This window comes from Bison bison, unplaced genomic scaffold (assembly GCF_000754665.1).
Source record: "Bison bison bison isolate TAMUID 2011002044 unplaced genomic scaffold, Bison_UMD1.0 scf7180017864470, whole genome shotgun sequence".
NCBI classification, from domain to species: Eukaryota; Metazoa; Chordata; class Mammalia; order Artiodactyla; family Bovidae; genus Bison; species Bison bison.
The window spans coordinates 341,396-369,394 of NW_011495031.1; the positions used below are offsets into that span (position 1 = coordinate 341,396).

At 37.0% G+C, this 27,999-nt stretch overlaps 1 protein-coding gene across 3 annotated transcripts in view; it reads right to left on the minus strand.

Moving 5' to 3' along the window:
- The window catches only part of TMEM117 (transmembrane protein 117), a 619,460-nt gene that overhangs the window by 280,764 nt on the left and 310,697 nt on the right, over window positions 1-27,999 (minus strand). For all 3 annotated transcript variants that reach the window (XM_010860739.1, XM_010860741.1, XM_010860740.1), the window contains one exon: window positions 21,860-21,959. In XM_010860739.1, the coding sequence (XP_010859041.1) occupies window positions 21,860-21,959 (100 nt within the window). The remainder of the gene's footprint in view (window positions 1-21,859; window positions 21,960-27,999) is intronic.

Below are 27,999 nucleotides of genomic sequence, written 5' to 3' on the forward strand. Positions count from 1 at the left end.
AGGCTCCAGTTTCATCCACCTCATTAGAACTGATTCAAATGTACTCTTTTTAATGGCTGAGAATCAATATAGTGAAAATAGTATACTACCCAAAGCAATCTATAGATTCAATGCAATCCCTAACAAGCTACCAACGGTATTTTTCTACAGAGCTAGAACAAATAATTTCACAATTTGTATGGAAATACAAAAAACCTCAAATAGCCAAACCAATCTTGAGAAAGAAGAATGGAACTGGAGGAATCAACTTGCCTGACTTCAGGCTCTACTACAAAGCCACAGGACAGTATGGTACTGGCACAAAGACAGAAATACAGATCAGTGGAACAAAATAGAAAGCCCAGAGATAAACCCACTCACCTATGGACACCTTATCTTTGACAAAGGAGGCAAGAATATACAATGGAGAAAAGACAATCTCTTTAACAAGTGGTGCTGGGAAAACTGGTCAGCCACTTGTAAAAGAATGAAACTAGAACACTTTCTAATACCATACACAAAAATAAACTCAAAATGGATTAAAGATCTCAACGTAAGACCAGAAACTATAAAACTCTTAGAGGAGAACATAGGCAAAACACTCTCCGACATAAATCACAACAGGATCCTCTACGACCCATCTCCCAGAATATTGGAAATAAAAGCAAAAATAAACAAATGGGATCTAATTAAAATTAAAAGCTTCTGCACAACAAAAGAAACTATAAGCAAGGTGAAAAGACAGCCTTCAGAAAGGGAGAAAATAATACCAAATTGACAAACTAATCTCAAAAATATACAAGCAACTCCTGCAGCTCAATTCCAGAAAAATAAACGACCCAATCAAAAAATAGGCCAAAGAAGTAAACAGACATTTCTCCAAAGAAGACATACAGATGGCTAACAAACACATGAAAAGATGCTCAACATCACTCATTATCAGAGAAATGCAAATCAAAACCACAATGAGGTACCATTTCACTCCAATCAGAATGGCTGCTATCCAAAAGTCTACAAGCAATAAATGCTGGAGAGGGTGTGGAGAAAAGGGAACTCTCTTACACTGTTGGTGTGAATGCAAACTAGTACAGCCACTATGGAGAACAGTGTGGAGATTCCTTAAAAAACTGGGAAGAGCACTGCCATACGACCCAGCAATCCCACTGCTGGGCATACACACTGAGGAAACCAGAAGGGAAAGAGACACGTGCACCCCAATGTTCATCACAGCACTGTTTATAATAGTCAGGACATGGAAGCAACCTAGATGTCCATCAGCAGACGAATGGATGACAAAACGGTGGTACATGTACACAATGGAGTATTACTCAGCCATTAAAAAGAATACATTTGAACCAGTTCTAATGAGGTGGATGAAACTGGAGCCTATTATACAGAGTGAAGTAAGCCAGAAAGAAAAACACCAATACAGTATACTAACGCATATATATGGAATTTAGAAAGATGGTAACGATAACCCTGTAAGCGAGACAGCAAAAGAGACACAGATGTATAGAACAGTCTTTTGGACTCGGTTTGGCGGGGGGTGGGGGCGGGGGAGGGGAGGGATGATTTGGGAGAATGGCATTGAAATATGTATAATATCATATAAGAAACAAATCACCAGTCCAGGTTCGATGCAGGATACAGTATGTTTGAGGCTGGTGCACTGGGATGACCCAGAGGGATGGTATGCAGAGGGAGGTGGGAGAGGGCTTCAGGATTGGGAACACGTGTACACCTGTGGCGGATTCATGTTGATGTATGGCAAAACCAATACAATATTGTAAAGTAATTAGCCTCTAATTAAAATAAATAAGTTAAAAAAAAAACTATGAATTGATGAAAATACTTAAAAAAAAAAAAAAAAGATAGGAAAGCCTGGCATGATGTAGTCCATGGGGTCACAAAGAGTAGGACATGACTTAGCAAATGAAAACAAATAACAAAATTTAATGAATGAATTAATCTATCCTAACCATGGATCAACAGGGAATAGGGAACAATATAACAGGAGCACAAACTGAAGGATGGAAACTGAATGATACCATAGCAATAACAATAACTAATAGGCAGTAAGTACTTCCTATGTGCCATATGTGGTAGGCATTTTTCTAAGTGCTTTGTCTACATTAACCCATTTAATCTATATGCTTATTGAATTTTAACTGTGAAGCACTGTACTAGAGTATAGCACACACATATGCATTTAGAAATGATAGCATATACAATTATATTGATTTAATTCACAAATCCCCTACAAACTAGACATTACACTCACTTTCCTTTTAAGGAAATGAAATGTTTAAGGCAATAAAAATAATAACAGCTAGCATTTATGATGGCCCAAGTTCCACACTAATTGTTTTACAAGGATGTAGGTATCAGTTCATTTTACTAATACAGAAACTGAGGCTCAGATCATGTAACAGCTAAGTAATAGGACTGAGATCTGAACCCAGACCTTGGCAAACCCAACAATATTTTCACTATGAATAAAAAGGATGAACTTATCTCTATCATTTTTTGTTTATTAAGACAGAGACATTCAGAAACATTTTCATCAAAGCACCATTACAATCACAAACCTCCAGGAATTAACTTTTATTTGCATTAAATATAAAATGGGAGGAAATTCTATTTTTGGTGTCAAGTAAATGAGATGTTATTCAATATCCATAATTATCCCATTGCCCAAGGCTCATGAAACTTCTTGGTTGTAATCACTTAATAACTGTGTAACCTTTGGCAGACAATGCCTCCATTTCTTCAACTGTAAAATGGGAGTAATAATACATATATATATTTTAGCACTGGGTTTAAATACATCAATAGATTTAAGATATTTTGGGCTTCCCTGGTAGTTCAGCTGGTAAAGAATCCACCTGTAATGCAGGAGATCCCAGTTTGATTCCTGGGTCAGGAAGATCTGCTGGAGAAGGGATACTACCCACTCCAGTATTCATGGGCCTCCCTGTTGGCTCAGCTGGTAAAGAATCCCCCTGCAGTGTGGGAGACCTAGTTGATCCCTGGGTTGGGAAGATGCCCTGGAGAAGGAAACAGCTGCCTACTCCAATATTCTGACCTGGAAAATTTCATGGACTGTATAGTCAATGGAGTTGCAAAGAGTCTGACACGATTGAGTGACTTTCACTTTAAGTCACCTTAATTTACCAACAATGGGGAGATGGTTAGTTTGATGAAAGGGGATATGTAATGCTCACTCTCAAACAAGATTCTTTGGGCTTCCCTGGTAGCTCAGCTGGTAAAGAATCCACCTGCAATGCAGGAGACCCCAGTTCCATTGCTCAGTCAGGAAGGTCCACTGGAGGAGGGATAAGCTACCCACTCCAGTATTCTTGGGCTTCCTTGGTGGCTCAGCTGGTAAAGAATCTGCCTGCAATGCGGGAGACTTGGGTTCGATCCTTGGGTTGGGAAGATCCCCTGGAGAAGGGAAAGGTTACCCACTCCAGTATTCTGGCCTGGAGACATCCACGAACAATATAGTCCAAGGGGTTGCAAAGAGTTGGACATGACTGAGAGACTTTCACTGAAAACATTTAGAAGGGGCTCTGGCACATGAGCGCAATAAGTTTTACATGTGATTGTTGTTACTATGGCAACTACAATAATTTCTTTGGAATCACCAATTAGAATCAGAGTGCTGACAGAAGAGCTTCATAAACAGTACAATAAAATCCAATATTATTCAGTGGTTGTATTCGTAGAAAACTATGTACAACTCAAAATTTTAAAATATAAGTAACAGTTTTAATTAAAATAATACTCATTGATGGATTATTTTGCACTTTAACCAATCATTTCCTTTTATAATTTATTTTCCAAAATGAAAAATTTTTAAAGTAAGGGCGAAAACTTGATTTTTATATACTATCTTTCCTCCAAAATGAATTATGTATACACACACACACATTGTTGTTATTTATTCACTAAGTTGTGTCCAATTCTTTTTGTGGCCCCACAGATTACAGCCCATCAGGCTCCTCTGTCCATGGGATTCTCCAGGAAAGAATACTGGAGTGGGTTGCCATGACTTCCTCCATGGGATCTTCCCGACCCAGGAACTGAATCTGTGTCTCCTGCATCTTCTGCATTGCCAGGTGGATTCTTTACCATTGAGCTACCTGGGAAGCCTATATATATATATATAGTAAATATAGTAGCAACAAAAAATCTGTTTTTTTTTCCAAATACAGATACAGAAGTTTGCATGTTTTGCAAATATTGCTTCAAAGCAACATTCCTATATACAGTGACTTCTGTTCTAACAGCACGTAAACATAGATATGTATCCACAGAGAAATGTTGACTCATCAAGGGTCCAACGTTGCATACATTCATTACTTAAAGAAACAAAATGATTAGTCAAACAAGGACTGTTTTTGACAAGGCAGATTTTTCTTAAATATAGGTGGGTAGTTTTTCTCAAACGAAAACTTAGGTCATATACATATTTCTAAATGGCAACTGTAATATTTGCAAATAACTGTTTCCAGTGCTCCAGCTTGGGATTAATTCAAATTTACCCAGGAATTGGGGATGAAGTCCAATATATGTATCACTCATTTGGAGGCTTCCCTGGAGGCTTAGGCAGTAAAGAAACTGCCTGCAATGCAGGAGAACCCTGAAAAGGGGAATGGCTCCCCACTCCAGTATTCTTGCCAGGAAAATCCGATGGACAGAGGAGCCTGGTGGGCTACAGTCCATGGGATTGCAAAGAGTTGGAAATGACTGAACAACTAATATTGTACTTTTCACTACATATATATATATATATATATGGAGAAGTACGTGACCAAAATAACTTAGATGTTCACTAAGATAATAACTGATTCGGTGATTTAAAAGAGTTAATGCTGTTTGCAAATGCATGAGCCTTATTCCAGGGAGCAGCTTGGATATTTACACATGCTCAGTCTTTTATTTTTATCCTTGGAACACCTTCAGGAAATGTCATGTTGTTTTGCAGGTTAGTGGCACGGTCCTGCTAATTTACAATCTGCCGCTTCTCTCGCAGTCTTCCATTGGCCAGGGTTTTTGTGCTTTCATCCGCTCTCTGATTTGAAACTAGGAACCTGGGTGGAGATGCACATTATTCTAAACTGCCTACATTTGTTTCTGTACCTTCTCTGTCATTTCCACATCAGCACTTTGTTTCTCACCATGCAATCTGGTAGCCTGGATTCTTTTTTCAAGTCACTTTTAGTATCTCAAGAACCATCCCAGTTAAGTTCATTCTTTTGATGACTGCAACAGATTTACAAGTAATTAATAATTTTGTCAGCATTTTTATTTTTAATGATATGTTTAGGGAAAACAGGTAATACACTGAAATTTGAGGGTATCAAGTGCTAATTCATAGGCATGCAGAAATTACATGACTCACAGTTTGTTACCAAATCTTGTGATTATCTGGCTGCACATTATACTTGTGAATTTCAAGGATGAATGGGTAAAGCCTTCATTAAAAATTATGGACCCACGGTTTAGGAAAAAAAAAATGCTAACATTGAAAGTGGGGCTAACATTTGGTAAGCTTTCAAAAGCACAGCTCTGCAATTGTTTCAGCCTGATTAACCATTCACACCTTTGCATTCATTTTAGAAAACTAAACCATCTGACTTTGCTTTTGTTTCTTAAAATAATAAAAAGAGAGAGAGAGAAAGGTTTTTAAAAAGTAAATAATGTGATTGGACACTGCAGTATGTTGTTCCTGCAGGAAAAGGGAACAAGACCTCAAGTCTAACAAGCTGGCAAATAATATTTTCTGAAGGGATGGACAATTGAAGAAGGCAGAGATTTTAAGGCAGTAACATAAGATGGTAATTATATATGAAGAGGAGCTCTTAGCATTTTGAGGCTCTACAGGTACCTGCTTTCCATGAAATATTTTTCATTCACCCTGACTTCCAATTACCCCAGTCACGATAGAAGTTCGCCACAGATCGTCTCCCCTCACCAGCACAGGCCATCACATAGGCATCGGCCCAGTCACTCAGGCTGCTGGCATCCATCCTGTATCCTGCAGCCCTAGCTCCTCCTCACCTTCTCTGCTTGCACATTAGCCACAATCTGTCAGCCAGCTATACAGCAGCAAGGAAACCAGAGAGCAGGGCAGCCACACACAGCTATTGACAATACAGTCAATAATCACTTTTCCTATTGTGTAGAATCTCTGTAATTGACTTTTACAGGCTTTGCTCATTCTTTTAAAAGTGTCCAAATGAAATTTAATTTTACGATAACATTTTTAAAGTTTATTTTCCATCCATACTCAAACACCCTATATGCAACATTTAATACTGAACAATATAGGATTAAATTTCTTAAGATGTCATGGCAACCAAAGATGAAATTTGAATTTGAATAAAAGAAGTTGGCCTCCCTTAAAAATCTTCTCTTAGCTGGAAAGAATGCTGATATAATTTTATGTGGAGTCTTGTCAAGTGCATTCAAGAAATGTCAAACTATATTTTTAGCAATGGAGTTTGCTTAATCCCATAAGACTCTCTCTCGCCTTTATGTTGACAAATGAACAGGACTGAAATATCAGGGATCTGAGCTTCTGTCAAGATCCACTTCGCATCAAAAGCTGTTGTTCTTGTGCAGCTGTTTTCTCAAATCTTCCAAATTAAAATCTACACTTACCTTATCTTTTGATTCCCCTGGGTTTTCTATTGAATTCCTTTGTTGTCACACCTTAATTGACTCCAAGCTTTACTGTTATAGACAAGTCAATGAACTGTTGTGGAAACATAATGTGGCAGGAAAATCAGATGAGAGGCTCTTGATAATTGTCATTGACTAGGAAAATGTCATCCTTATGCATCTGCTTCTCAAGTTTGCTTCTTGAATGGCATATTTAGCCCAAACTTCCTCCCTTCATATTTTTTTACATATAATCCATTTTAGAGACTATAAAATTAGTATTTTCATAAAATCTGCAACCTGGACCCTACTAAAATAAAAAGGACTAAAAATATATGGCAAGAAATCTTTTTAAATGAGTGTATTTTTGCCTCTAATCTTGATAGAGGAATTCTAATACTATCAGAACTAAGAGCCCATCAGGAGAGAAAAATTATAAGATAAAGTTTGATGGCAGTTCAAGTTTTAAATTATCTACTTTGCATCAAGATTACACTTTAAGATTCAGCATTCTTCAACACTACTTTTTAACCACTTATTTCAGTAAATATGAATTCTTATTTACCCAAGATAGTCCCATCATCATTCGGAGAGTTTAACTGACAAAGTATTTGTTAAAGAACATAAGCCTTTCAGTGGGAGTTTTCATCATTAAACATATTTCATGCAGTTTATATCTTAATTCCTATAAGCAAAGGAGACTCTAGCAAATGATACAACATTAGCATCATGCCTATTTATAATTTAGAGTGAGCTACTTAAGGTTGATCTCATTTTTTAAAAAACTTATAAAATGGTGAATATACAATCTTGATGTTAGTTCAGTTTAGCTTAGTTGTGGGAATGACAGTACAGTATAGTAAAAATAAAAAGATGTTAAAATTAGTAAAAAAAAAAAGTCTTCATTCAGAAAATGCAAATTGTGGACTATATTTTAAGATGTTCTCATTTATGAAACACTATAATTTTTAAATTAAGTAACACTAACAATATGAACAGTCATAATTCCACATGCTTCATTTTTATCTCACAGCAGTTCACAGTCATATTCTCTAAGCAATAATTATTAAAAGTAACCCACCCTCTGAGCAAATGGCAACAATACTTAGTGCAACAATACTCACTAACATTTAATGGAAGTAAAGAATCAAATTAAAGCATGTAGAGAATTGGGGGAGTGGGTCATTTGCTGGTGGGAGGGTGGGCTAAAAGGAGCTTTATGTAGAAGATACTCTACAAGAATAGGCAAAATGATGACATGACTATCCTTCTCCATCTTATGAACAGGGTAGGGGATGCCTGTCCTCTCTGGAGAGGCAGACTTCTTGATTAATTTGTGCCAAAGCCAAGGCAGATGCTACTGGTTAGCTTTTTAGCAAAGCTGGTGTATATTCAGGACAGTCTGCTGTGCATATCAGAAGGAAGTCAAAGTTGCTCTGTAAGAAGCCCAAATCAAGTTCTAGACATACACCACTGGAGGCGAGGGGAAATGTGTAGAGCACTTACATCGCCTTGTGGCAATGTGTGTGCCTCTGGGGTGCTGCAACTCAATGAGAAGACCAGCCCTCTTCTCATCCATTCTGCCTCTTCATTCCCTGCTTCATCCCTATCTTGGACAGTCTCCCAGCAGCAACACGAGATTCCTTCCTTTGATTCCCTTCAGCCTTAATATCAGATGGTTATGACCCTAAAGAATATGTCAAAATACTCCCACATCAAACTTACTGGAATCACCTAAGAGAAATGGTCCCAAACTTGCTCGCACATCAGAGCTCAAGGAATCCCACACCCAGATTACAATCCAGACAATTTAAGTCCCCTCCCTGTTGGCTCAGGCATCAGTGGTCTTTGAAGCACTCCAGGAGATTCCAAAGAAAGACAAATTTGGGAACCACTGCCTTGTGAAATGCAGATTAAAAAAAAAAAAAAAACCTGACTGGGGCTACCAGTTAAACAATAAGCTTGGTTCACTGTACATATTTAGAAACTGCCTCAGAGCGCTATGGATATTGACACCTTAGTGAGATTTGCACAGTGCATTTTCATTAGGCACCCACGTGCACATGGTTTCCTTAGGATGAATCAAAGCTAGTCAGTCAGCCAACAAATCCAGCGTGTGTGCTAGGTCTCTTGGTACCCATGCTGGTAATGGTGAGCCTGACCTCAATAAGCGTTTCATTAACACTTGAGTAAGTGTCACTGGGAAAATGTGCTTGCCTACTTGAGCCTTCACTGTTTGGGTGAGATGAGCGCTAAGTGGTAAAAGGACTGGGGTTGTTCTCATCAGCTGTGGTTAGAGCATAGGTACTTCCTGAGTCCCCTACATGTCAGTAGTCCATCACCAAACAGGGAGACCAACCCTTAGAGAAAGGATCAGTTTAGGAGGTATGATTGAGACGTTCCAAAATGGCACCTGCCCAAAGTTCACTTCTCTTACCCGTCTCTCTGTGCTCATGTCATGTGTCAGTCTGCAGCTTCAAGAAAGCAAGAAGCAGGTAGCAAGTGGGTAGCATTTGTGCTGAAGTTACAGCCTTCTTCTCATTCCTGGTATTTTTGCACTAAACTGAAATTTTTTGTCTCTTTGTGGAAATATGCTCTTTGGTTCAACACCACTTCTCTTCCACTCTGCTACTGCATACCCTTTTATCTCATAGCAGATATTTCACACTGTACTAGAGTGGCCTGGCCCTCAGAGCATTTGAAGTTGAAACTCCAGTATTTATTATTTATGCAAGTTTAACACAGAAAGCCACTGTCACTCATTGAAACTTAACCACAAACTGATGACTTAGGATACTGAAAGAAGGTAGGGAAGATCTGAATAGACTAAAAGATGGTGCAGGACAACAGTTCCTACACAGCATGAATACCCACCAACTCAGCAAGTCTTGCGAAGGGCTAGCTGGGGCAAGGCACTGAGGAGATTCCTTTAATAAGAGGAGGTTAACACTAAATGCAATGATTTTAGAACTCCATTTTACAATATTTAATATATTCTAATGTTTACTTCATCACTCATTTGTTATTACTCTGTAGGTGATTTTGTTGTTTAATTGCTAAGTAATTTCTGACCCTTTGCAACCCCATGGACTGTAACCTACAGGTTCCTCTGTCCATGGCGATCGGAAGTGGGTTGTCATTTTCTTTTCCAAGGGATCTTTCTAGATCAGGGATCGAATCCACATCTCCTGCATCGGCAGGTGGATTCTTTACCACTGAGCCACCAGGGAAGCCCCTGTAGTTGCTTACTATTAATATGTACTTAATAGGTGAGATTAATGAACAAGGGATGAAGTGTCTTAGGTTACTTTGCAGCATCAAAATTTGGTAAAATATTTTTAAATTACACTTAGAGACAACTTAGTTCATGAGTTTTATCATGTAAAAATATTTGTAAAAATAAAAAGATAGTGGGAATGTAGCAAAAATATGGTATCTGTGGAAATGTTTGGGCTAAAATTGTGCTAAAAATAAAATTGTACAATCCTCTGTTTAGTAGAATACATTCTTAGCTTCACAGGGCTTTTGACACTAGAGAACGTATTTTCTCAAAAATATTATGATCTATGCACATGTGTGCTAAGTTACTTTAGTTGCGTCCATGTCTTTGCGATGCTATGGACTGTGGCCCGCCAGACTCTGTCCATAGGACAGAGAGTTTGGAGACTTTCAAGATTAAGAAAGTAAAATATGTGAATAGGTACCAAGAATAATAATTCTGCTTGTATTTTAAGTGTTCATATAATCAAAATAAGATTTGTAAAATATATATTTGCTTTATTATACATGAATATATGTTATTTTTGTATTTTAGAAAAAAATTATTTTTAAATGGTCTTTGAAGAGACATTTTATATCTCTACCAAAAGAGTAAATCCAATTTGTTGGTAAAAGAAATATTTCTCTTTTTTAAAAATTTTTATTAAAATTTTTTTTCAACAATTTTATAATTTTAATTATACTTAGTCCCCTTTTAATACTCAAAAGCATTATATAATAAGGTTGTAAAGTATGGGCTCCCCAGGTGGCTCAGGGGGTAAATAATCCACCTGCAATGCAGAAGATACAGAGGATGTGGGTCCAATCCCTGGGTCAGGAAGATCCCCTGGAGGAGGGCATGGCAGCTCTCTCCAGTATTCTTGCCTGGAGAATTCCATAAACAGAGGAGCCTGGTGGCCTACAGTCCATGGGGTCGCAAAGAGTCAAACACGACTGAAGCAACTGAACATGCAGTCATAGTAAAGTACTAAGTCACTATATAAATATGCATTTAATGAATAAATGAGTTTAGATATCTAGCATATGCTTAGACAGAAAGTTGATACATTCTGCTAATCTTTATTGAAGCAAAATAAGATGCATTATGGTTTTTTGAATATGCACTTGGATTTGTCAATAATCTTCCATTGATTTTGTCACCTCTAGTTAAAATTGAAAATGTCAAATAGAAATTAGGATAATTATATGATAAGTCAAGCGAAAAAGTACTCAGATCTTGAAAATTATTAGCTTTCATTTTTCTTCAATAGCTACAAGTTCACAGTATCTTTTTCATGATGTATTTTAAAACCTTTATTAGAGGTGCTATTCTTTTCAATAAAAATGGAAGGCTACTCTCCAGGTTTCCTATTTCATCTCAATCACTTGACTCATTTAGGTAATACTTCTCAAATATATTCTCAGCAAAGTAGTCAAGAATAATTTGGAATTTTTAAGTTGGTATGGGTGGTATCCTGACTTTCTTTCTGTGATCCCTGGTATCTAGCATTAAAGGAACAACTGATGTGAACTTAATCTTCTGTTCTATTTAATATCTTCATAAATGTCAAAGGTCATTTATTTTATGTTATACTTAACAGAGAAGTCCCATTAGTATTGTATGTTCAGTTGAGTCCTTTCCTTGTGCAGTAGCATGTTCAGGAAGCTACATAAGGTATTTCATTGAGCACCTGGCAGTCTAGTGGATACTGGAGTCAAGCTTAGGTCTGGGATAAAGAGCAAAAGGAAGTTCTTTATTTCCCAGATTTCAGATATATAAGAACAGAGAAGAATATATGGCAAACATGGTTTTACTTAATCATTCATTATCAAAATATTCCCTCTGCTCACTCAACTTCAGTCTCTTGAAATATGATGTATGAGCTTTTACAAAGAACAGCAATGAAACATAAGTACTAGTACTTCATTGCTATAAATTTCATTTTGATGTTTATAGAACATTTAACTACAAATGCAACATACACTGTGAATATAAAAAATCTTTACTGCTCAAAAAAATCCTTGAGGCAAACAACTGCTTAAAGGATAACAATTTCATGTAAACAAAACACTTGGGACTTAAAAAATCAGGAACTGAATTCTCTATCTTAAAAATATCACATAAAACTATTATTCTACTTTCTTCCGGTCTCAGAAATAAGAAGCTTTCAAACACCTATATTTGTTAAAAGGGAACAGGAAAAATGTCTGAGTTTTCTAAAGTTTAAAAATATTAGCCTGGCTGAGATGTGAGGTACTATCACTTAGTACCTAAAAAGATACGCGCTCCCCTCTCCCAACTAACGAAAAAATTAAACAAATTTTATGGACACACTGGCAGAAAAAAGTATCAAACCCACAAAAGCTAAATTCCATGTCTTGTTAATGTTTATGATTAAATACCCTCAAGAAAAGTATTTCACTTGACAGGATAGTATAGTAGTTGAAAGCGTTGAAACTAACTGAAATTTTACATACACATACGCAAAATAGTGCTTAACCCACAGAAAAGGCACTAAACTAAAAAAAAAAAAAGTGTAAAAGAGAAATAATCCAACTACTTTCAAAACTACTACATAAAGAAGCACATAGCTTCTTTTTTGAGGGTTCTGAGCTAATATTAATAACCAGCATTCATTTCACTATATAATGGACTTTCAGAGGAAAAAAATATCAATGTCTTCTAGCTTTTATTTAAACCTCAGGCAAATGATTGATAAATGGTGCTCTAAAAAGTGTGGAATATTGAGTTAGAAAAATCACAACAAATGTGCAGACAAAAAGGACACCTGCCTTTAGGAAGTACAAACCAAGTAATAGAAATATAGTATGATGAAAAGATGCTGAAATTAATTAGGGATGGAAAAGATGAACGTGAGCATCTCCTGCCTCTAGTGGGAGTGTCTCTCTATAAGAGATGTCCATAGTATCTTTCACATCTTAATGTAGCTCAATCCAATGCATTTCCTGGTACCTTTCATATGCTTAGAATAATATATTCCATAAATTTTTAATAAATAAATATAAAGTACATACAGAGTATAACATACTGTGGAATTTCTGATAGATACTGAGCTTAGGAGAGTTACAGCAGAGACGGACTTAGTGCCTCTATTCTTAAATATCTATATTCCATACTACAATCTATTTTACTCAGAAATCCTTTTTTTTTTACATCATATTCTGTTAGTACTTTAAAAATCCAAGAACCCTAAAAAACAAAAGACTCTTGATCACCATTTGTGATGCTATCAGAAAATAGGAGGTTAGACTCTCCAGTCTTATTAATTTTTTAGTAAGAACTTATTATTTTGAAGGAACATGAAACACAATGCTAAAATATTTATAGATACATTAAAATATTTATACATGCAAAGTCAAAATGACCATATTTGTTTTACTCTAAATTTTCCAAATAAAATGGAAATGTAAAAAATATTTCCTCCCTTAGTTTTCTCATTTCAATCAAATAATCAAATGAACTGACAATGTTTTTTTGACAGTGATGGGTGCCATTCAGTATAATGTTCTTGGGTTTTTTGTGTTATAGTCAATGGTGTGTCCCACCCACGTCCCCTTCACCTACTGGTATACTCTAATCCCCAGGAACACAAAACCTGCCCAGTGGTTCAAGTCAAGAATAGACTACCTGAGACTATGACCACATCTTTGCTCACCTCCTTCCCCATCTGTCCCTTGCTTCTCTCATCTCCTTACAGATTTCCCTGAAGAGCATTTCCTCAATGTGCTTCCAAATCCACTGGCATACCCTTTACTGTGATATCTCACTTAAGAGAGAATCTTCATAGAAAGATAGCATATTACTTATTTAAAGGATTGATCCAGTTTCCAATTTCACTGTATAAAATAATGAAAAGCAATGTAAGTTTACCAAGCATGGAGTAGACTACAGTCATGAAATAGCCTCAATGAACAGGCAGAGAGAGCAAAAGAGAAAAATCTCAGAATAATGCTGGGCTCTTAGGTCCAGCTCCAACAGTTGTTCAGTCGCTAAGCCATGTCTGACTTTCTGCAACCCCATGGACTGCAGCACACCAGGCTTCACTGCCCTTCACTATCTCCAGGAGTTTGCTCAAATTCATATCCATTGTCTCCGCTATAAGTCTCCATTGAGTCAGTTATGCCATTCAACCATTTCGTCCTCTGTCACACCCTTCTCCTGCCCTCAATCTTCCACAGCATCGGGGTCTTTTCCAGTGAGTCAGTTCTTCCCATGAGGTGGCCAAAGTACTGGAGTTTCAGCTTCAGCATCAGTCCTTCCAGTAAATATTCAGGGCTGATTTCCTTTAGGTTTGACTGGTTTGATCTCCTTGCTGTCCAAGGGACTCTCAAGAGTCTTCTCCAGCACTACAATTCAAAGCATCAATTCTTTGGTACTCAGCCTTCTTTATGGGTTCAACTCTCAAATTTGTACATGTCTACTGGAAAAACCATAGCTTTCTTTATACAGATCTTTGTCAAAAATTTGATGTCTCTACTTTTTAAATCACTGTCTAGGTTTGTCATAGCTTTTCTCCCAAGGAGCAAGTGTCTTTTAATTTCATGGCTGCAGTTACCATCCACAGTGATTTTGGTGTCCAAGAAAATAAAATTTGCCACTGTTTACATTTTCCCCCATCTATTTGCCATGAAGTGATGGGACTGGCTGCCATGATCTTAGTTCTTGGATGCTGAGTTTTAAGCCAGCTTTTTCACTCTTTAACCTTCATCAAGAGGCTCTTTGGTTCCTCTTCACTTTCTATCATTAGAGTGGTATCATTTGCATATCTGAGGTTGTTGATACTTCTCTCCACAATCTTGATTCCAGCTTGTGATTCATCCAACCCAGCATTTTGCATATAAGTTAAATAACCAAGGTGACAATACACAGTCTTGACATACTCCTTTCCCAATCTTGAACCAGTCCGTTTTTCCATGTCCAGTTCTGCTGCTTCTAAATCTGCATGCAGGTTTCTGATTTTTCCCTTCAGTTTTCATATATACTTGTTCAATGAGTTTGTTGACTATGGTCCTTCTATTCAATGTTTCACAGTTTACATTATTTTATTATGATATTCAGCAAAGCTATTAATGCTACTTCATTTTAGATATTAAATCAATTCAATTATACTCTTTATTCTGTCATTTTGAAATATCAGTGTAAAGAAATAATTAGAAAACTGGCATTGATCATAATATGAATTAATAAACTCAATTTCAAAAAGAATAACAAGCTAGATGTGATGTTGGTTATATTCTAGGTTAGTGTTCACTGACAAACTTAGCATTTGCAGAACAGTCCTCAAAATAATGATGTGCATATAACAGAAAAATTTGAACTAAATAAACTATGACTAATTTGGTGAAATGAAAATAGTATAAATAATCACACCCTTTCCTTAGTAAGCATGCAATAAACATGGGACAATAGAAAAACTCACCAAGTTTCAGGTATGTATTCATAATTACAAAATTTATTTCATATTTTCTATGTTTAAGCTAGAAAGAAGGGATGGTATGGGGAGGAAGGTGGGAGGGGAGTTCAGTATGGGGAACACGTGTACACCTGTGGTGGATTCATGTCAATGTATGGCAAAACCAATACAATATTGTAAAGTAATTAGCCTCCAATTAAAATAAATAAATTTATATTAAAAAAATAAAAAGCTAGAAAGAATAGTTTACTCTTGAATGCTGCAAAGGTATTTCTCATCTCTATTCTGTTCTAGATTTGTAAATAAATACTAACCCAAAAGTATAAATTATTTTCAAGTATATACCATTCTTTAATTATTTCTGCCTCTGTCCACTGAAGTTTAACCAATTTTCTGTCTTATATAGTACAGTAAAAACTCTCTGCTTAAGTGGTTGAAGGGATTTATCTCAACCTAGTTTTCTTCCATTGCCCCCAGGAGCAGAACTATGCCCCTGAAAGCAATAATGACCACTCAAGAAACCTTCTGGTGGGATCTGAGAAGCTCAATCTTTATATTGCCAAAGATTGTGTATTGTATAAAAGGTTACATCACCATTCAGGAAAATGATACACTTGAACTTATTTACAAAACAGAGAGACTCAAAGACATGGAAAACAAACTTATAGTTACCAAAGGGGCAAAGGGTGAGGGATAAATGAAGAGTTTGGGATTAACGTACCCCTACTGGGGGCTTCCCAGCTGGCGCTAGTGGAAAAGAACCCATTTGCTAATGCAGGAAACCTAAGTGATGCTAGTTCAATCCCTGGGTTGGTAAGATTCACTGGAGGAGGAAATGGCAACCCACTCCAGGATTCTTGCCTGGAAAATTTCACAGATAGAGGATCCTCATAGGGCTGCAAGAGAGTCAGACACAACTGACTGACTAAGCACATACTCTATAGATAGCTAACAAGGACCTACTATATAGCACAATGAACTACAATCAATATCTTGTAATAACTTATAATGCAAAATAATCTTAAAAAGAATATATATATATATATATATATGCATACTGAGTAAAGTGAGTCACAGAAAGACAAATTTGATGACATCGCTTATATGTGGAATCTAAAAAAAGATACAAATGAACTTATCTATAAAACAGAAATAGAGCTACAGATGTAGAAAACAAACCAAGGGGGTAAGGGGTTGGGGGGGTGGAAATTGGGAGATTGGGGTTGACATATACAGACTACTATATATAAAATAGATAATGGCCTATATGGAAAAATATAGAATTTTAAAAATGAGTGATGTATGTGTAACATGTACTTTGCTGTACACCTATAGCTACCACAATCTTGTAAATCAACCATTCTCTAATAAAAATTTTAAAAACAATTGATTGCTTCCATTCAAGGGTCTTTCCTAGCTCATGTCCTCCTGATTATGGAAACAGGCTCAGGAGGAGGAAGTGCACAGCCTTATTGTCAGAAGGCGGGAAGGGAGCTGGTATATGAAAGTGTCCCAAATAGTACAGCTCCCATCCCTCCAACGTTGACAATACTTTAGAATGCCCATTTTATAACACAAAGTGACAAAACTGAACAAGAAAAGAAGATAAAGGAGTTACTGCTATGTGTTCTTACAATACACCTATTTATTCCCACAATAAATATTTCTTGAGCAATTTTTTAATCCCTGTATACGCAGTATGTGGTTTTATGATGTAGGGTGCTTTACCATGACATTAGTGTTTACCATCAGAACTGTCTTCACTTTATTTTTATCCTTCTTCACCTCTCTACTAGTGGTAAAATCCTATCTGCCAATGTAGGATACGAAAGAGACTTGGGTTCGATCCTTGGGTCAGGAAGATTCCCCTGGAGAAAGAAATAGCAATCCACTCCAATATTCTTGCCTGGGAAATCCCATAGATAGAGGAGTCTGGAGGGCTATATTCCACATGGTCACAAAGAGTCGGGCATGACTGAAGCGACTTAGCACACACGCAAGCACCTCCCCACAGCCATGAACTTCAAACCTAGAATGTGATGTCCCTGTCACTATCATGAGCCATGTACCACCTACTGCTGTCAAAGAAAGTCACCAGAGCAGGAGGAATCAGCAGCTGAGGAAAAGGATGATGATTTAGGCATAGATAGATAGGAAGTAATTTTTCTTCTGATGAGGGACAGAAGCAGGTGTCATCACCATGTCTTCAAAAATCCCCTGTCACTTTATACCTCAGCAGAGCTGTGACCTCTGTCTTTCAAAGGGGGAGGTGGTCAAGCTGTGGTCAAGTCCCACAGCACAAGTTCATGTGCTGTGGGACTGTCCAACCCTCCTCAACTCCCTGCTTAATGGCCCAGAGCGTGGGCAAATATGGGGATACGTGGCCATGGTGTCACAGAAGACACCTGTATTTTTGCTTTCCTTTCTCTGCAACACAGTTGCAGAGAGTTCCTTCTCTGTAACTATTAACATAAGGGGCCGGCTCAATGCTGAATTAAATAACTGGTCATTTTATATATTTCTTTTATCCTAATTTTTAAAAAATCTATTTTAAAAAAATAGCAACTTTAACCCTGACACATCGCCCTCTGCCCAAGGCATACAACAGAGTCTGGAATAGCCAGGACTGCCAGGCAATTGAACCAAGCAGAACCTGACACTTGGTAGTGTGAGGGCCAAAGATTTTTGCCAGATTGGTTCATATTGGCCTCACCTGTGGATTACATAAGTTCTGATGTGCCTTTTAAAACCAAGGGAAACTTCTGAATTATTTCCACCAGAGAAAAATTCTCCTTTTAAAATATAATATTGAAAGGCATACTTTTATCGGAAATGTAAATGATCACTTGCTTTTCCACAAGTCACCTTCATCATTGATATTCACTTCATGATGAGAATTCTTTGGACAAATGAAGGTCAAAGCTTCCCTAGGCTCCTCTCAAGAGGAAAACTATTATTTTTTTAAATGTTATCAATGCACACATATGTAGACATATAAATATTTATATGGAAACGTACTGCCTAGTCAGTGAATAGAAATGGGAATAGAAATGATGTGCTCTGGGAATCCTCTCTGTGTGACTGAACTTTCAAATCAGGAGAAAACTTTTTTTTTCCATCTCTGTCCCTGTGACTAGTGGGAAAAGGTCAGTTTTTCAGATAACATAAGCAGAAAGGGATTTTTATTCTTCCTCGGTTTACAGAAAGGAAGAGATGAGAGACCTCAGAAGGTTTGCTGGCTTAAACCTGTAACACAGTTTTCTTGACTCTCAATCTATTCTTAATCTACAGTATAGGAAAAGGTAAAAAGTTATAAGGTTAGCTAGTAAAAAATAGAAGAAATTAAAGTACTAAATTTAAGAGAAACTCTGAAGATCATCTGGATGATGGAGAGAAAGACTACAAATTGAACTATGGAATTATTGGTATTCCCTTAAACCACAAGAGTAGGGCAGAAGACTGCGTGGTAGAAATCCAATCAGGAAGGGTTAAAGGTCTTTGGTCAAAGTCATACCCTGCATTTGCCTCTCAGTGTGGCCCAGACATTGCACCCGACATTATGGTTCAAAAGAAAAATAGCTTAATTATAAAAATAATATAACCAGTAAATACGGGGCAGAGCTATATATACAGCCTGTGTATGTGTGTGTGTGCTCAGTCGCTCAGTTGTGTCTGATTCTTTGTGGCCCCATGGACTGCAGACTGCCAGATTCCTGTCTGTGAAATTTTCCAGGCAAAAATACTGGAGCAGGTAGCCATTTCCTTCTCCAGGGGATCTTCCTGACCCAGAGATCAAACCTACCTCTCCTGCATTGCTGGTAGATTCTTTACCACTGTACCACCTGGGAAACCCCTATATGGCCTAGGAAACACTATTTTGTAGGAAAGTCTGAGGAGAAGTTGGGTGGAATTGGGTCACAAATAAATAACGGTGTCATCGTGGAAAAGAAAATGGTTTCTGTATCAAATGGCTGACTTGAGCCTGCAAACTTCAAAGCAGACCTTATGTTTCGTTAGTCTGTTGCTTCTCCCCTGCCTTTGGTAAGGGTCAGCGTCAGGCAGAGGTGAAAAGGAAATGAACCATGAGCAATAGGTAGAAAACTTCAAGTGCCTGGACCCCAGGTCTGAGATAAGGTGGGATTCTTATGCTCCTGGAGCTTCAGAGGAGGGATAGAAAGTCTCCAAAGCCTAAAGTTTGGATCGATGACCTTCCTTTGCATTACTTCAAGGGACTGGGACCAGTCAAGAGGATGGGGGTTCAAAAACATGAACAATAACAATAAAGCACTTATATCTCCCTTAAACATCAGCATTTTAAGTCTGGTCCCAGGACCACACATTTAATCTTCACAAAAAAACCAGGAGCACCAATAGGAACTATTAATCCTTTTTAAGACATGTGCAAACTAAGGCTCAAAGGATTGTATATTATTTGTGGAAGGTCAAACCATAGGTGGCAAGATTAGAGAATCCAAATTTCTGAATTGATTCAGTTCTCTTTTGCATTTTATTAAGTAGCCATCATAAAATGAGTCAAAATCATAATTCGCAATAAATGCAAAACTTTCCAAAAGGCATCACTTCAGATTTTAAGGAAATTACAAGTTTAAAGTTGATCTTTCCTTTTAAACAGTTTGTCCCAGTGGAAACAGATGAGGCTGCCTGGTCTTAATGTCTAGCTTATTCTCATTCTTATTTCTAGTGATTACAAACAAACAACATTTTCAAATTTCAATTTTAAAGTTAATAAAATGGAAAGCATCTGGTAATGGGTTCTGATAACATTATAAAATTAAATAGAGGAGGGAGGAGTTTCAAAAACAGGCTAGGCAAACTCTTTTATGGTCACTTGATACTTTATGGTCACTTGCAAAATGATGACAGTAGTTGCTATTAAGAAATTGCTTCCTGTGCCCTGAAAACACCTGTTTCAGGTAAGAAACAAAGCTAGGAACAGAAATGGCAGTAACACTTGTGACAATCGCCCTGCAGTATCAGAAACACATCTATAGGGCATGTCCCTGCCAAGTTGTGTTTAATTTGGGCATGATCTTTCTTTTGGTAGGTCCTCTCATATTTAAGTGAATGAATTTGAATAAAGCTAATTAGGATTGCCTACACTTATGAAAGGTGTCAGTGAATGCTAAAGTGTTCCATTTTTATAAGCCCAGGTGGCTCAGTGGTAAAGAGTCCGCCTGTCAAGCAAGAGACACAGGTTCGACCCTTGGATCAGGAAGATCTCTGGAGAAGGAAATGGCAACCCATTCCAGTATTCTTGCCTGGAGAATTCCATGGACAAAGGAGCCTGGTGGGCTATAGTCCATGGAGTCGCAAAGAGTCAGACAAGACTTAGCGACTAAACAATAACAACAACGCTCTTTGCATCCTGAGACTCTCTTATAAGCTTATAGGACCCAGAGCCTTTAAGCTACATAGTGTCTTTAAATAACTCAGTGGTTAAATACAGAAATTACTCTTCTGGCAGATGAGCCCAGCATGAAACATGGTTTGTCTAATTGCTGCACACACAAAGACTGATAAGGCACAAAAGAGACTAAAACAGATAACTCTCAGAACTCCTCAGTTACCATTAAGTTAGTAGGTTCAATAAGGAAAAGAAATGCAGAAAACCATTTTTAAAGTCCTTAAGGATACTTCATAGGTCTTATCAGACAGCCCAAACAGTATTTCTTACCTTAAAAGTAAACATGTCAAAAACAAGCAAACAATCCTTATAAAATTATTTAAATTTTCCCAGAAGAGTTTTCCATTAATTCGATGAATGTGTATGTCCCACATACATGCATATACACACACACACACACACACACACACACACACATACATGTCTATACATATGCATATATACACACATAAATGTGCTTTATATATAAATATATCTCAGTAGACAGTCATCATTGGTATTATAATTGTATTGATGTTTTTTCCTGAGGTAAACAGATATTGCATATAATCTCTAGATTTGTATTTCTCATGAATTTGTTCCCCTTGCAAGAGAGGTAATTTCTGTCCTAAACCATGAAAAATAGTGTGTACTGAATAAAATCCAATTCACATTAGTTGAGAAAATAAAACTGTATCTTTAACCCTTGGGAGGACAGAGGAATGATGTAACAAAATAAACAGCACTGCTACATCAAAAAGGGGCTGGGCTGACAGGAAGACCAACAGTTAGAGCTCAGCATTTCCAGTGACTTACTGCTTGGAAAATTAGGGATAACTGGACTTGGATTATCTAACAAGCCTGTTACTGAAATGACTGTTTAAATTTGATGAAATAAATGAGACTTTCTCATGTTTGAGGGCTTTGCACAACTGCAATAATGCTAACCATGAAAACAAGATCCTTCTTTTTTCACTTTGGAATGTTATTTGAAATATAACATGAAATAAAATAATTCATGAGGCTATTGGTTTAAAAAGAAAAATAGTGTGTATAACATTATGAACATGTCTTCCATCTGACATTTGAAATGGGTGAAGTTAAAATTTCTTACCATCCAAGCTGTGACAAAGTCCCCCATCCAGGTCCCTACTGCAGCTAATTTCATGAAACTTTCATTTCGGATGCCCATATAGTCTGTAATGATATATGCTCTGTGGAAACAAACACACAAGACATTGTCCAGACTCAGAGAACCATACAGTCAAAGCTTTCTGGTTCAGCAACACTCAAAAGGGAATTTCCCCCCTTTTAACAAACTTTCTTGCTTTTGTCTCACCAGATGCGCTTATAAATCTGAAAGGCTAGGAGGAGCTCTGAGGGTGTCTGGGTCAGTTCCAATTAGATTTGAAAACTGACTGTGGCTACACCAATTACCATGTGCCTTTCATTTTTGCGCTGTAAGGACTGACAACAGCTTTTGGAAAATCGAACAGAAATACTCAGCAAAGGCATCATTCCATGCTCACTCAAGTATGAGAAGAACAGAAACAATTCCTGAATTAGAGTAACTAGAAAGGAAGAGAAGAGCTCACTTTCCTCCAGTTCTGTCTTCTCAAAGTCAGAACTATTGAAAAGATGCTGGGAGTAAGTTTTAAGTATAATGTCATATCTGAAAAATGTTCAGAAGAAAGTCAAGATTTGGGAAAAATTTCCACGTAGGGAAGCGATGTAAAATTTTACTCAAATACATGTGACTTAAATTATTATTTAATAGCAATGGCCAGATTCCACTTCATCACTTGGCATAGCTAGTTATTGCTTGCTTGCTATTAAACACAAGTTTATATTCCTCAGAGCTCAAAGAAAGGTTCAAAGGTACACCCGACTATTAAAAACAGGTAATAAGATCATGCTTATTGCTTATTAAGCATTTTCATTTTCTCGTTTGGTAATGAAGAAAATCCTAACTATCATTTTTCCCATTTGTAATTTCACTAAGAAAACTGGGATTCAAAAAGATCACTTACCCTGCCCAATCAATACCATGTAACTAATGAATGGTACCTAGGAACCAAATTTCTCTGTACATATTTTTTTTAATTCTAAGTATTTTTTTTACTCAGTTTTATTTTACTTTAAATTTTTTTCCTTTTCTTAAACATGATAATACCTATACAACTTAGAGTACCCATTAGATTAACTTTAAAACAATATGCAGTAAATAAATATTTGTTAGTTATCTATTGAAACTATGAAGCAGCACATTTTTGAAGTCATTGAGAGTTAAACTGCTTCCAATTCAGTTGTTTTTTCTAGAGTTATTTCAGATAGTTTTTTTATCTGATATTTAAATGTACAGATATTTACACAGATATTTAAATGGTTTTTAACAACAAAAACAAACTTAAGAATTCTTAACAACTTTTTCCATGTGCTTCATCTACTTACTTTGGAGGGGCTATGTACATATCTTAAGGTCTCATCTCAAAATTCTGGGTCTTATTCCATGCGTTTCCATAATAGCCACACACACAAAAAAAACTTAAGCTACCAAAAACTGCATACTAGCAATGTGCTAGAGATTGTTATTAGCATTTTAAAAACACAGTCCCCATCAACTTTCATATCAGAACAACGAAATGTATTGTTATTCCCATTTCACAGATATGGAATTAAGGCTTTAGAGAGTTTTTGCAACTTTCTCAAGTTTAAGCATCCAATGAATAGACAAGATTTGAATATAAATTTGATTGACTCCCAAATCCATGCACTTAACTACTGTGCTATACCTTCTTCCTACAACTGTTAGTAGAGATATAAAAAGCACAAAGAATATCTCTGTCCCCCAGTATTTTAATAAGACAGTGACAATCAAGAATTACTTCCTGTGGGGATAATTCATAATAAGATGCCAAGAGAAGCATCCAGAAGCTACAACTTCCTAGAGCTACCATCAGGTCTTGGATTCCCACTTATACTGAGTTCACCCATCTAAGCAGCTCTGGGTCATTGGACTCAGGGTACTATAGAATAGTAGCTCTGTTAATTGTCCAGCTTTTTCAATGACACTTACATTGAAGATTTTGTTCAATGTTATATCTCTACCTGTTCAGTCTGCCAGTTAATTCCAGAATACATTGGGCTAGGATAGAAATTCCTGGCTACATTCTTTGTGGTTGTATAGATGTATGTAAAAGAAGGCATGATTCTTCTATTTCAGTATCTGAAAACAAGGATGAGATAGTAAGCATGCAACAGACTAATGATCCAGCCAAAAACCCTAAAAAAAAGAAACAAAATATAAAAATAACTCCCCAAATCTACTTAAAGTCATCTAAGAGCTGATGAAGCAGTGAAGAGAAGAAAAATCAAGATACCAGATTGGCGAGCATTACAGGAAAGTTAACTGTATTTTCTCTGGGGACATTAGCTGATTCCACGTGCAAGGCAAGAAGACGAGAACCTGGATTTTGCCTGGGCAGAGAACAGTCTCAGTAGGTTAAAGAGGCAATGTTTGAAATTTAAGGAGCCAAGATTCTTGTGAGAAAGGAGATGCTCAGAAAAGAGTAAGATACACAGCCAGTTTTCCTTTCAAGACTTTTGCCAAATTATGAACTTTTGCACAAGGAAACCTGAGAGACTAAGCAGAAAGTCTATAGTCTATGGCCATACCATCCTGAACGCACTCCATCTTGTCTGATCTCAGAAGCTAAGCAGGGTTGGGCCTGGTTACGACTTGGATGGGAGAACGTCTCTGTAAAGTATAGCAGAGGTCTGGCTATTTCATGCTGAGGAAACTATTATAATTCAGAAAATTCTGAGAGAATGGCCCAGGATATACAAGGGTATGGAAGACTAAAGAAAACCTGTGATGAAACTGTCCTTGTTGAAACTGTAAATCAACCCTTATCCAGTCCATTTCATGACTGAATTAAGGTGATCAGCTTCTATTCTTTGCTCTTAACAGAGGAAAAAGTGAACCTTTTCAGGAAGAATAAAATATCATCTATTTTTATTTATAAAATCCATCATTCAATCAAAAGTTACTAGGATGTCAAGAAACAAGACCCTATCAAGATCCTGAAAACCAAGAGAGTAAACAATAGCTAAAACTATTCCATAAGTTCCAGGAGGACTGCAAGTCATTTTTATCTTTCCATTCTTTCCACTGTTGATACCCCAGAGCCTAGAGCACTGCCTACAAGGGGTAAGTAATCAGTAAACATCTGCTTAATTTATGAATTAACAAAGGGACCCAAGTTATTCATATTTATTGATATATTACACAGGTAAACCAATATATACTAAATCCTAGAAATAGCAATAAAATAAGATTGACATGAAGAATTTTTACATGTTTTCAAATTGTTTTCTGTGTTTACTTCACTTCTCCAACTACATTTGTATCTCCTTGATGGCAGAATAACTATCCTATATTCATGTAGAAAGATACATCAGCACAAAACAAGAGAATGTCCCTCCTCTGCGGCTGTGGGCACATGGTGAGTACTGGATGCCATGATAAAGCAGAGGACATAGCATAGAGAATTTAATTAAGAATAAATTAATTAATATATTTAAAAGTGAAGAGTGATATTTAAAATTTATTAGTTATTCTAAACATTTCTCCAAAGAAGACATACAGATGACAAACAGGCACAATAAAAGATGCTCATCATCGCTAATCATAATATTAGAGAAAAAAAACTCAAAACTACCTAGAGATATCATCTCACACCGGCCATCATCAAAAAGTCTACAAACAATAAATGATAAACAGACTATAGGAAAAAAATCCTCCTACACTTCGGTGGGAGTGTAAATTGGTACAGCCACTATGGAGAACGATACGGAGTTTCCTTAAAAGGCTAAAAATATAGTTACCATATAATGCAGCAATCCCACTCCTAGGCATATATCTGGAGAAAAACATGGTTTGAAAGGATATATGCACCCTAATATTCATTGTAGTGCTGTTGAGAACAGCCAAGATATGGAAGCAACCTAAATGTCCATTGACAAATGAATGGATAAAAGCAATGTGGTACATATTATACAGTAGAATACTACTCAGTCATTAAAAGGAATGAAATAATGTCACTTGCAGCAACATGGATGGACCTGGAGGTTGTTGCATTAAGTAAAGTCAGACAAAGAAAAATATCATAGGATATGGCTTATATACAGAATCTAAAAGAAAAACTGATACAAATGAACTTATTTACAAAACAGAAGTAGAGTCACACATGTAAGAACAAATTTATGGTTACCAAGGATAAAAGGCAGAGAGGGAAGGATAAATCAGGAATTTAGAATTACATACACACACTCAGTTCAGTTCAGTTCAGTTCAGTCGCTCAGTCGTGTCCGACTCTTTGCGACCCTATGAATCGCAGCATGCCAGGCCTCCCTGTCCATCACCAACTCCCGGACTTCACTCCGACTCACGTCCATCGAGTCAGTGATGCCATCCAGCCATCTCATGCTCTGTCGTCCCCTTCTCCTCCTGCCCCCAATCCTCCCGGCATCAGAGTCTTTTCCAATGAGTCAACACTTCGCATGAGGTGGCCAAAGTACTGGAGTTTCAGCTTTAGCATCATTCCTTCCAAAGAAATCCCAGGGCTGATCTCCTTCAGAATGGACTGGTTGGATCTCCTTGCAGTCCAAGGGACTCTCAAGAGTCTTCTCCAACACCACAGTTCAAAAGCATCAATTCTTTGGCGCTCAGCCTTCTTCACAGTCCAACTCTCACATCCATACATGACCACAGGAAAAACCACAGCCTTGACTAGATGGACCTTTGTTGGCAAAGTAATGTCTCTGCTTTTCTAAACCAGATAAACAACAAGGACCTACTGTACAGCACAGGAAATTCTGCTCAAAAATCTTTAATAACCTAAATGGAAAAATCATTTGAAAAGGAAATGATGTATGTATAACTGAATCACTTTGTTGTACTCCTGAAACTAAGTACTATAAATCAGCTAATGCCTGATACAAAATCTTAAAAATCTCCAGGTTCCTCTGTCCATGGGACTTCCTAGGCAAGAATACTGGAGTGAATTGCCACTTCGTTCTCCAGGGGATCCTCCTGGCCAGGGACGGAACCTGCATCTCCTGTGTCTCCTGCATCACAGGCAGCTTCTTTACCACTGAGCCATGAGAGAAGCTTTTTTTTAAAAAAAAAAAAAAAAAAAAGAACATATTGTATCAAAAAATTTAGCAGTTCTAAATTTTGCTGCTCTGGACAAATGTAAAGAAGAATTACAAATAGGCCAACCTGCCATAAAAACTTTCAACCACAAGTTCACTGATTTGCATACCCATTAACATTTAACAGTATTTCCTACTCAGGTTGTAAAGGACCCAGTGTGTATATATCTATATTAGCAATTCTGGCCAGTTTGAATATCACACTGGACTCTGAAAAAGTGAAGTTATGGAGCTTATACACTCAAGAGTTTATGGATTCTGATTCAAAATTAAATTTTATTTGCTAGGAGCCACTGTTACAGTTTCAGTTTTGTTCAGTTTTAGCTAATTATTTCAACTATGCATACATCTTTGTTTTGCTTTGTGCTTTAACTGGTTATCTGTGCATAGATCTAAAAAAGCCTGCACTCCTATCAGCCTTGCAGATAAACATTTATCATTGATATTTTCTCTAAAAATTCTAAAATAATTTCTTTTCAGGCTACAACTTCATCCCCTTCTCCTTGAGATTTCAAGTTTAACTGTCAAATCCATAACATAAATGTGGAAATGTCAACAAAATCTTGGAAAGGCTCATAATCATTGTAACCTCAAAACATGAGCTACTAAGCTTATTGCACCTAATGAAACATATGTGCTAAATGGCCATAAACTAAACAGACTCTAACATGGACTATAAAGCATGGACAATAAAATAATAATATAAAGAATTGTCCCTACAGGTGAGAGTCTTGAGCACAAGCAACAAAGGCTGCAGCTTACTTCAGTCTATTACTTATATGTAAGTGGATTCAGTCAATGCCAGGTGATTTAGGAGCTGAATCTCTGAAAGTTTAACAAGAGGCAGTAAACATAGATCACCAACCCAAAATGGATTCATGCTTCACTGAAGATCCATCTGTGGCCAGCTGGATTCATAATGTCACAGCTGTCTCTCTCAGCCACGTTTGGGCAACATAAACAAGATTGGGGGCATCACAAACAAGTAAATCATGGATAAGGAGTTGACTTAACATGAGTACAGACCTGTATTAAACA